This window comes from Thalassophryne amazonica, chromosome 3 (assembly GCF_902500255.1).
Source record: "Thalassophryne amazonica chromosome 3, fThaAma1.1, whole genome shotgun sequence".
NCBI classification, from domain to species: domain Eukaryota; kingdom Metazoa; phylum Chordata; class Actinopteri; order Batrachoidiformes; family Batrachoididae; genus Thalassophryne; species Thalassophryne amazonica.
In genome coordinates, this window is record NC_047105.1 from 3,496,931 (window position 1) to 3,509,177 (window position 12,247).

At 45.9% G+C, this 12,247-nt stretch overlaps 1 protein-coding gene across 4 annotated transcripts in view; it reads left to right on the forward strand.

Moving 5' to 3' along the window:
* LOC117505101 (plasma membrane calcium-transporting ATPase 1-like) overlaps window positions 1-12,247 on the forward strand; it is a 171,157-nt gene that overhangs the window by 74,623 nt on the left and 84,287 nt on the right. For all 4 annotated transcript variants that reach the window (XM_034164654.1, XM_034164639.1, XM_034164633.1 and 1 more), the window contains exons 3-6: window positions 1,716-1,913; window positions 2,897-3,154; window positions 3,504-3,629; window positions 5,318-5,443. In XM_034164654.1, the coding sequence (XP_034020545.1) occupies window positions 1,716-1,913; window positions 2,897-3,154; window positions 3,504-3,629; window positions 5,318-5,443 (708 nt within the window). The remainder of the gene's footprint in view (window positions 1-1,715; window positions 1,914-2,896; window positions 3,155-3,503; window positions 3,630-5,317; window positions 5,444-12,247) is intronic.

Below are 12,247 nucleotides of genomic sequence, written 5' to 3' on the forward strand. Positions count from 1 at the left end.
GAGAGAAAGAGAGAGAGAGAGAGAGATCTGGTGCAACACAGAAATAAGTGCCAGCAATTTTAAATGTACAACGGGACTAATGTTTCGATGTGAGAGTCACATCTTCCCACATCTTCCTTTCTTGCACTTATTTCTGTGTTGCACCAGTTATTTTTCTGTTTTACAAAATATTTAATGTTCAAACTGATAAACTTTATTCTTTTTGTGCAAATATTTGCTCATTTTGAAATGGATGCCTGCGACACATTTTTAAAAATTTGGAACGGGTCAACAAAAGACCGGGAAAGTTGAATAATGCCCAAAGAACACCTGTTTGGAACATTCCACAGGTGAACAGGTTAATTGGAAACAGGTGAGTGTCATGATTGGGTATAAAAGGAGCATCCCCAAAAGGCTCAGCCATTCACAAGCAAAGATGGGGTGAGGATCACCACTTTGTGAACAACTGCGTGAAAAAATAGTCCAACAGTTTAAGAACAATGTTCTCCACATTCAAGTTGCAAAGAATTTTGGGATTCCATCATCTACAGTCCATAATATAATCAGAAGATTCAGAGAATCTGGAGAACTTTCTACATATAAGCGGCAAGGCTGAAAACCAACAATGAATGTCCGTGACCTTCGATCCCTCAGGCGGCACTGCATTAAAAACTGACATTATTGTGTAAAGGATCTTACCACGTGGGCTCAGGAACACTTCAGAAAACCATTGTCAGTTAACACAGTTCGTCACTACATCTACAAGAGCAAGTTAAAACTCTACCATGCAAAGTGAACGTCAAACATCAACAACATCCACACACACCGCCACCTTCTCTGGGCCCGAGCTCATTTGAAATGGACAGACGCAAAATGGAAGTGTGCTGGGGTTTGATGAGTCCATTTCAAATTGTTTTTGGAAATCATGGACGTCATGTCCTCTGGACAAAAGAGGAAAAAGACCATCCAAAGCAAAGTTCAAAAGCCAGCATCTGTGACGGTATGGGGGTGTGTTAGTGCCCATGGCATGGACAACTTACACATCTGTGATGGCACCATCAATGCTGAAAGGTACATCCAGGTTTTGGAGCAACACATGCTGCCATCCAAACAACGTCTTTTTCAGGGACGTCCCTGCTTATTTCAGCAAGACAATGCCAAGACACATTCTGCACGTGTTACAACAGCGTGGCTTCATAGTAAAAGAGTGCAGGTACTAGACTGGCCTGCCTGCATTCCAGACCTGTCACCCATTGAAAATGTGTGGCGCATTATGAAGCGCAAAATACGACAACGGAGACCCCGGACTGTTGAACAACTGAAGTCGTACATCAAGCAAGAATGAGAAAGAATTCCACCTACAAAGCTTCAACAATTAGTGTCCTCAGTTCCCAAACGCTTATTGAGTGTTGTTAGAAGGAAAGGTGATGTAACACAGTGGGAAACATACCACTGTCCCAGCTTTTTTGAAACATGTTGCAGGTATCCATTTCAAAATGAGCAATGTGGCAATTTGGAAATTTGCTTCTTCCTCAAAACAGCGCCCTTATGAAAAAAATAACAAAGCAATCAAATCTTGATGGATGAGAAACAGCAGGTATTTGAAAAATAGACACAGCTCGCTCTCTCTCTAGTTCCATCTCTCCCTGGCTCCCTCTTTCTCTTTCTCTCTCTCTCTGTCTTTATATATAGTTCTAGCTGTCGTCTTGACTGTCGGCTGGTTTTGCTGTGTGCAGGTCTGTCCGGTAACCCTGTGGATCTGGAGAAGCGTCACGCGGCATTTGGGCAGAACTTCATCCCCCCCAAGAAGCCCAAAACCTTCCTGCAACTAGTGTGGGAGGCTCTGCAGGATGTCACGCTCATCATCCTGGAAATCGCTGCCATCATCTCCCTGGGCCTGTCCTTCTACCATCCACCAGGGGGCGACAGTGAAAGTGAGCTGGGGCAGTGTCAGGGTGTCAGTGTTATGACAGAGTGAACCTCAGATTCTGGAGTTCAGGTTCTGCTGGGAAGAAGTCTTAGGAGTAAGACTTGCACTGATGTTGCCCTAAGTTCTATATAACTCCATGGTATAACAAAATCACTGCTCAGGATCGTGATGACAATATGATTTATGATAAATAAACATTTGTTCTTAAAGCAGCAGTTCCTGACGCCGGTCCTCAAGAACCCTCTGGCCTGCACATTTTCATCTCCCTGTGCAGCTGAATGAGATCCAGCCGACACCTGTATCAGCTCATCAGTTTCTGGCAGAGGTCAGAGGGTCCCCGAGAACCAGGGTCAGGAACCACTGCATTAAAACCTGCAGTATAAAAAATGTGGTTCCTGTCTCGTCCTTCGGTCTGCGTGCTCAGAGGCGTCTGATGGTTTAGTGACAGGCGACATGTTTATTATCCAGCTCAACCTTTGAGTGTCACCGTGACAACAGCAGACCTTCTCCTGGATTCCTTTGTGTCCGACAGCCCCGACCCAGTCCCGGTCTGAGACCCGAGACAGTTCAGGGACCAAGTTGGATCTGTGCCGTTTTATTTAACTGGAGGACATGTGGTTATGTAAATCCCCATCACACTCAGTCGCGCCTCCACAGCATCGAATGTTGGGTTTTATTTCCTGATGTTTGTTTTATTGGTGAGATGTGACCCCACGCCACAGTGCACAGGCTCCATGTTGTTCCTCGTTACTGTGCTGGATAGTCAGCGGTGTTATGTTACTTCAAAAATAAATGACTGACTGACATTGAATGATTCTTCTGTCAGTTTTCAGCTCACAACCAAAGTCTGGGAAAAAATTGTCTTACTGAAGGCCACGCCCATATATTGTAGCTCATAGGTGAAAGGGCACAGGTCTGTTTCAGTGTCGGAATGATGTGTGGAGGCGGAGTTAAGTCACGTTTTCTCGTCTAATCCTGCTTTCACAGTGTGCGGCCAGGTTTCAGGCGGCGTGGAGGACGAGGGCGAGGCTCAAGCCGGCTGGATCGAGGGTGCCGCCATCCTGTTCTCAGTCATCATCGTGGTTTTGGTGACGGCGTTCAACGACTGGTCCAAGGAGAAACAGTTCCGTGGGCTTCAGAGTCGGATTGAGCAGGAACAGAAGTTCACAGTCATCCGGAAAGGTCAAGTGATTCAGATCCCTGTGGCTGAGATCGTGGTGGGAGACATCGCCCAGATCAAATACGGTACGAACCAAACGAGCTCCAGTCACCACTTCAGCTGGCAGATGAGATGTTTGACCAAAGTCTCATCTCAGGCTGGAAAAGATTCATAAGAGTCAGAATGATATTTTTCCCCAGCAGGAAGGAAAGTGATAGTTAAAAACCGAATGATGCTCCTGACCACAGAATGTAAAACATGGCAGCTATGGGAGGAGCTTTCCTGTATAAATGTCTCCCTGAGACAGACATTTCTTTCTTTCCTCTGTCCAGAGCTCTTTGTCGTAATAAATCTGTCTAAATGTCTAACAGGACCTTCTCATTGAAGCTTTTGCACCACAGAGGGACTTTGATCTTTAATCTCGACTCTCTGCAGGAGACCTGCTGCCGGCTGATGGCATCCTGATCCAAGGCAACGATCTGAAGATTGACGAGAGCTCGCTGACCGGAGAGTCCGACCAAGTGCGCAAGTCTCTGGAGAAGGACCCCATGCTGCTGTCAGGTGAGAACGCCTGCTCAGAATTCCAAAATGTAATGGTCTGGATCCTCATACTTCATTCTCAGGGCTGATTGATTATCCACATCGATAATCGTCCGGGCAAGTAACCAATCTACCTCTACTTCATTCATGTCCAAAACTAATTCTAGGGTGTTTTTTTAATAGTGTAGTTTATTTTTATATTCATGTAAATATACAAGCGGCCGAAATGGGCTTCCTCGGGGGGGTGGCTGGTGTCTCCCTTAGAGATAGGGTGAGAAGTTCGGTCATCTGTGGGGAGCTCGGAGTAGGGTCGCTGCTCCTTCGCGTTCAAAGGAGCCAGCTGTGGTGGTTCAGGATGCCTCCTGGGCATCCTTACCAGATCTATTTATTTTGACCAGTGACAGCTGTGCCTCTTGCCTGGTTATTTGGTGGCCAGCCAGACATTTATATCAAGCTTTCTTATCCTGCACTACTTGGTTATAATAAATATTATTTCACCTCGTGATATAAAACTGATCTCTTCCAAACAGGGATAAACTCAGGAATCTTTCATTGATGCTCCCTATTATTTCTCAGAACAAAGGTTGTGTTATGCTGACATAGAGATGCTCAGCCCTGAACGTGTCGCGCACACCAGTGGTGGTTGGGCAGGAGTGTTTGAGCATGGACCACAACACCTTGATTTAGGCTCAATCCTGATGGTCTCACTTCACCCTACCACTTTATCCTTTATTTTGTACATTGTGCAAAATGAACAGTAGTGTGAGTATGCAGTAGATTTTGCACGAGTACGCCCTTAGTTTGCGTGAGTACGCCCTTTGACTCTGCTCGGTGCAGCTACGCCCTTTGACTCTGCATGGCACAGGTACGCCCTTTGACTCTGCGCAGGTACGCCCTTTGACTCTGCGCGGGTACGCTCTTTGACTCTACGCGGGTACACTCTTTGACTCTACGCGAGTACACTCTTTGACTCAGCGCGGGTACGCCCTTTGACTCTGCTTGGTGCAGGTAGGCCCTTTGACTCAGCGCAGGTACACCCTTTGAGTCTGCTTGGTGAGGGTAGGCCCTTTGACTCTGCTCGGTGCGGGTACGCCCTTTGACTCTGCTTGGTGCGGATAGGCCCTTTGACTCTGCTTGGTGCGGGTAGGCCCTTTGACTCTGCTTGGTGCGGGTAGGCCCTTTGACTCTGCTCGGTGCGGGTAGGCCCTTTGACTCAGCGCGGGTACGCCCTTTGACTCTGCTTGGTGCGGGTACGCCCTTTGACTCTGCTTGGTGCGGGTACGCCCTTTGACTCAGCGCGGGTACGCCCTTTAATTCTGCTTAGTGCGGGTATGCCCTTTGACTCTGCGCAGGTATGCCCTTTGACTCTGCGCAGGTATGCCCTTTGACTCTGCGCAGGTACGCCCTTTGACTCTGCGCGGGTACGCTCTTTGACTCAGCGCGGGTACGCCCTTTGAATGGTTAGGGTTAGAAGTCCAGCTGCATATACATGTAGACTGTGCTTCACACAGGAGCTTTTCATGGACCAGATCTCTGGACAAAATGTTTCCAGTTGTTGAGCTGCACATTCTGCAAGAAGCTGAAACTAAAGCACTGTTGGTGTTTTTGAAGCTATTTAAAGATGCTGCAGACAGAAATAGAATGATGAGATGATATGTGGTGTTGCTGGAAGTGGCTTGACTCTTCTTTGTTGGTGCCGGTTTCCTCAGGAACACATGTGATGGAGGGATCCGGCAGGATGGTGGTGTCTGCGGTCGGCCTCAACTCTCAGACCGGCATCATCTTCACGCTTCTGGGAGCCAGTGAGAACGATGAGGAGAAGAAGGTCAAGAAAAGTAAGACCACCGCAGAAAACATATGAACAAGCTGTTAGTGTTCATGCTGTGAATTCCTGTTGCAGAGTTAGTTTTCATATTTTGCTTCCGCTTGGTGTTGTCAGTTCTGATGAGCGGTGGAATGTGTGTGTGAGGTCTGAGAGCATCACGGCATCATGACAACAAGGCCAGATGTGGTGGAAAGATCACAACAAGTTGAAACTGTGGCCTGCTTCGGTAGATGTGTCCATAAAAATCATAGAGGGATACGCTTTGAAAACTTAATACCCGTTACTATATTGGATGATGTTGAAATTGAGGATGGCCCAATGGCTGTTCGAGCAATAGCAAAGATTTTGTGTCTGCTACCTACAACACGCGTGGAATGTCTCAAACCTAAACCTACTTCTAGGCATCTTATATATGCTACTCTGGAACCACCCCTAACAGTTCAACTGTCAACCCCACTGAGGTCCTTAGTCTGGGTCTCATTAACATAAGATCACTATCCTCAAAATCATTGTTGATTAATGATCTAATTATTGATCATCACTTAGATATGATTGCGTTATGTGAAACCTGGCTTAAACCTACAGCTGTCCTCCCCTTAAATGAGGCCTGCCCACCAGCATATACATTTAGTTACGACCCTCGTGATGCAAAGCAAGGCGGGAGTGTTGCTCTTATTTATAAATCTAGGTTTAGCTTATTAGCTGTTGGGGGTCACAAATATAACTCATTTGAGCATCTGATTCTCCGCTCTGCCCACGATGGTATGTATTGCCAAGGCCAGAAGTCTAAATATCAGTCATATTACTTTGTCACTGTATATAGGCCCCTTGGCCCTTACTCTGAATTATTAGATGAATTTGGTGCATTCATCTCTAACTTGTCAACTAGTGCAGATAACATTCTGTTTATTGGTGAATTTAACATTCATATAAATAAGCCTTCTGATCCCCTCTGCAAATCATTTATAGAAATTGTGGATGCATTAGGATTTCAACAATGCATTCAGGACTCGACGCACATTAGTGGAAATACCCTGGATCTTGTTCTCGCACATGGTATTGTTGTCACGAATATTGACATCATGCCTCTTACATCAGTGGTGTCTGATCACTCACTTATTAAGTTTACACTTCCGCTGCTGTGTTTAGTGGAACAACAACCTTATATATCACTACGGCGATGCATCAACTCCTCAACTAAGACTGAACTCGAAGCTAGACTCCCTGATGTCTTAGCTTCACATTTGGCAAATATCCAATCAGTAGACAGACTTGAGGACAGTTTAAACTCAGTGCTCCAAACTACACTCGACATGATCGCGCCCCTGTGTTAAAACCGCGCTCCCCCAAAACACATTCACCTAGGTTAAATGACTACCTGTGTGACCTCAAACATAAGGCTAGAGGTCTAGAACGGAAATGGCGTAGTTCAAAATTAGAAGTATTTCACCTTGTGTGGTGTGATGCTATCTTAGACTGTAAGCATGCCCTACTGGCTACAAAGCGGACCTATTACTCTGATTTGATCAACAAAAACAAGCATAACTCAAAGTTCTTGTTTGACATGGTGGCAACACTTACTCATGGACAACCACCTGTAGTTCACTCTCCTTTTACAGCACAAGATTTCCTGGATTACTTTGAGAAGAAAATAGAAGACATTAGGTTAAACATATCCCAGCATGCCTTAACCCAGCCACTACACCCTGCTATTGAGGTAGGCAACATTACTGAGGTATTACCTTGATTTATAGAATTTGAGAGCATCTCTCTAAGCATGCTCACGAAACCCATAACAACAAAATACTGTCACGACCCAAAAGGACACAACATATTTATTGAGACACAGACAACGAAGGAAAGGGTCAAAGAGTCAATTTTTATTAATTATGAACTGATTCTTCATTCTTCTTCATTCATGTCATTTAGCTAGACTTCTTTATTAATGTCACAGCAGAACCCTTACCTCCCCGTGTCCCAAAAGAATCCAAAAGTTACAAAAGAAAGTTGGGGTCTGGAAGGCCGGCTAAACAGAAACAGGTGCAGCAGCGGGCCAACCCCATACAGGGCCGTCGAAGCCGCTGCAAACACCGGAATAACAAAAAGAACAAAAACCCCTAAACTCAATCAAAAGAAAAGCGAAAACAAGACAGCCAGTCCCACCAGGCCCAAAAGAGAAGAAAAATCCAAAAATAAAGCTACTAAAAAACTACTCACACAGGACAGGCTCAGGCCTAAGGCTTGCAGCCTGCATCCTGACAGCTGATGGCTGGCCGTGCTGATGAACCACGCCCAGACCCCGGCACAAAGTGAGCTGGAGAAGGTGTGAGAGAGAGAGAGAAAAACGCACCCGCAGACAAGCCCATTTATAGGCTGACGGAGGGGGCGTTTCCACAAAACCACAAAAATCAATAGACAAAAAAAATACAAACATAACTATACCCTGAAAAATAAACCAGAAGAGAAGAAAAAAAATATTAATACAAAAATAAGAATGGTAAGGAATCACGTGCCCAACACGTAACACCCCCACCCAAAAAACACTGAATAGGATCCTGAAAAAAAAGATATTCAGTGAAAAAACAAACCTACAGCCGCGAAAGCACATCAGCCACCACATTGTCCTTTCCACGTATGTGCTGTACCACAATATTAAAGGACTCCAGACGTAGAGTCCAATTCATCAGCCTATGAGCCTTATTACGCATGCAGGCCAGGAACACGAGCAGGTTGTGATCTGCAAAGACAAGCACAGGCACACTGGAACCACCCACATAAACTTCAAAATGCTCCAAAGCTAGGACCAGTGCAAGAGCTTCCTTCTCGCTGGTAGAATACCACCTCTGATGTTTATCAAGCTTCTTTGAAAAATAAGAAACAGGATGTTCAACCCCATCAGCACCATCTTGCACCAGGACAGCCCCTACCCCTGAATTACACGCATCTACGGCCAACTTAAACGGCACATCAAAACAAGGCGCAGCCAAAACAGGAGCAGGCACCAACAAAGACACAAGTCGGACCAACAAAAATCCACCTTTGGACTAAGGAGATCAGTCAACGGTGCTTCAACCGCTGAAAAATTCTTACAAAACCCCTTATAGTACCCCACCATCACCAAATAGCGACGCAACTCTGTACGAGTGGTGGGAACAGGGACAGCTAAAATAGCCTCAACCTTAGTCTGAACAGGGCGTACCTGACCTCTCCCCACCATTTTCCCAAGATAGGTCACTGTCGCTTGACCAAATTAACATTTCGAAAGATTGACAGTCAAATTAGCTTCACTCAGACGCGCAAAGACTGAACCCACATGGTCTACATGCTCAACCCATGTTTGAGAACAGATCACCACATCATCACGATATGCCTCACAAAAGAGTAAACCAGACAAAACCACGTTCATAAGCCACTGAAACATTGCCAGAGCATTACACATCCCAAAAGCCATCACCGTATGCTGAAGGAAATCATCGGGTGTGACAAAGGCAGAGATCTCCTGGGCCCGTGCCGTCAAAGGCACCTACAAGTATCCCTTTAGCAGATTCAGGTTCGTGACAAACTGGGCAGCTCCAACATGATCAACACAATCCTCCATTTGAGGCAGCGGGAAACAATCCAGCCTCGTCACCCCATTGACCTTCCTTAAGTCTGTACAAAAACGGTCCTCTCCATTGGCTTTAATGGTTAAGAGACACAGCGAACTCCATGCACTACTGCTCTTCATCGCAACACCGTGTTCCACCATGTATTCCACCTGCTTCCTCAAATGGCACCGCTTGTCTGGATTCACTCTGTAAGGATGTTGTTTTATGGTTTAGAATCACCGACATCAATATCATGACTGAGCACATGCATCTCAGTGGGAATATCAGCGAACAGCGACCTATACGACTGGACCTATACGACATCCCCCTGCTGGGAAAAATCAAGATGAGACAATAAGAGACACCAACAAACCAACACCAACAAATTAGAAAATTTCCTCTGAGTCAAAGTGGCGGGAAAGACCTCACTGTCAGATTCAGCACCGGGCAGCTCCCCCTGCACATCTGTCACCAAACTGACACGTGGCTCAAATGACTCAACCACACCACCAGCAGACGAGTTTGACAAAGAGAAAGTGGGCTCAACATAGGGTTTCAGCATATTTACGTGGCATAATCGAGACTTCCGCCGTCTGTCAGGTGTAGCCACCAAGTAGTCCCTATCACCGACCCTTTTCTGAACCAAATAGGGCCACCTGTAACTCGCCTGCAAACTCGACCCTGGAATAGGTAAGAAAACCAAAACCTTATCCCCAGGAACAAACACCCTCAGTTTTGCTTTCCTGTCAAACCAAGTCTTCATTTTAGACTGCGCACCTTTTAGATTTTTCATCTCCCCAGCACGCTGCAACTTGAACCAGAAATTACTGACATAATCCAAAAGATTCTGCTCTGAACGGCCTCCTAACCATTTGTCCTTTAGCAACTTCAGCAGACCACGAACTGTGTGTGCAAAAATCAGCTCCGCCGGGCTAAACCCCAAAGACTCCTGAACCATCTCACGCAAAGCAAAGAGCAACAGGTGCACTCCCTCATCCCAGTCCTTCTCAAACTCCAGACAATACGTACGAAGCATTGTTTTTAACGTCTGATGAAAACACTCAAGAGCTCCCTGGCTCTCCAGATGGTACGCACTGGAACGCAGATGTTCTATGCCGAGCAATTTCAAAACCTGAGCAAACACCTCAGACATGAAGTTCGAACCAGAGTCACTCTGCAAATAACGTGGTAACCCAAACAAAGAAAAAAACATTGTCAGCACTTTTACAACAACAGGTGCACTCATTTTACGCACGGGGAAAACCTCAGGGAACCGCGTAGATGCGCACATGACAGTTATCAAAAACTTATTTTCAGATTTAGTTCACGGTAACAGATTCACACAGTCAACCAACATGCGCTCAAAAGGTTTTGGATACAAAGGAATTGGATACAACGGAGCAGGTGGAATTGTCTGATTACGTTTCCCAGACACTTGACAGAGATGACACGATCTACAATAGTGGATGGATGGATGGATGGATGGATGGATAGCTTTATTATCATTGTCATTACAACATCGAGATTGCCACACTCACATTCCACAGACAAACAGCAATTAATCCACAATTATTACTTGTTGACCATAATAATGGCACACATCAGAATTAGAATTAAGACAACACATATACATTTGACATTGTTTATGTGCACTAAACTTGAAACAGTCCGTTTTCCAAATTGAGGCGATGTGAGTGTGTGGTAGCCGCTGTAACTGGAGTTGCGCCGCCTGCCAGCTTGGGAAGAATGGGGGCCTGCCGCAGGGGGGGCAGGAAGGGAGGTGAAAGGGAAAAGCTGGTGCATGCTTCAGTCCATGTGTAAGTCTATCAGTTTATTGTCTTTGTGGGTTGAGATAAGAATGGAGCCGAATAATCTCACCAAGGCCTGAATAAATTCCTCTGGAGGTAAACAGTGGGCAATTGTCCTTGAGGCTAGATAAGCCTGGAGTGTTGTAGCTGAGCAATGAAAAACACTTTTAACAGTTCCACTTGTACAGCCAAATCCCAATTATGAATTTAGAATATTCCCAATTATGAATTAAGAATATTCACCGACGTCCGAAACCTTCAGCTTCATCTGCAAGGCACGCATCAGCTCCAAGGTGTCATCCAATTTGCGTCTGAGTTTAAGAGTCAACGCAGTCTGAGAATGCACTGCCTTGCCAACCTTGTTAGTCATGAAGGACAAACGAGGGCCCGTGGTTCTTGATGCTGCCGTCTTGCCAATTTTCCGGTAGATCAGGGCAGCACATAAGCCAAAAAGTACCAGCCCTGCTGCCATGAGACCAAAAATGAATAAATCCTTGACGTCCTCAACAGAGGAAGGCGCCAAGCATGCCACACGCCAGGAACTCCAGGAGTCGAGGACATAGCCTGCAGGATATGTTCCATCTGGGCAGGTAGGATCCCCCGGTCCTGACCTTCTTGTAGAAAAAATGGTGTCAATAGTGTTCAGAGACCAGTTGATCAATTCCATGGTTAATCCAATAGTAGTCCAATAGATTCAGAATCCAATATAGTTTTGAGGAATTCACAGCCTGGTGAAGTAGGGACTTGAAGGTTAAAGGCAGAGAGATAAGGGAGAGTGGAGGAGATGCGACCGCCCTCGTTGGAGTCCCAACCAGATGTCAAGTGCGCCACATCATGCTTCAACCTGGGCCAAAAGAAATGACGCAGAATGCGATCATACGTTTTCCTAATACCCAAATGACCCGCTAACGGATTATCATGAGCCAGCTTTAATATCTCAACACAGTACTTCATCGGAACCACAATCTGCGTAACCACACCCCATTCCTCAACAGGAGAGACATCCACAGGCATCCATTTACGCATCAACAGACAATCCGACAAAAAGTAACCAGTGGACACAGACTCAGTCACCGCATCAAACAAATGTGCTAAAGTGTCATCAGCTTTCTGATCTGCACCCAATGTACTCGCCAGTGACAGCGCCCCCACATCACAACCCTCTACAACGCCTGTCACTGCGCCTTCATTCACAAAGGGAACACTCTCACTCTCAACTTCAGTGTCACCCAAAAAACTGTCACTCAAATCAATCTCGCCTTTTCCCTCCTCCTGCTCACACTTAGCCGCTGCGCGCGTAACGGCACAGGATGTAAAAACGTGTGGAAATGTACGAGCAAGCTCGTCTGGACTTGAACATAAAACTGGGACAGGTATAACCTCCTGCGTAATCAACACTCTGCCTCCTGCCACATCATT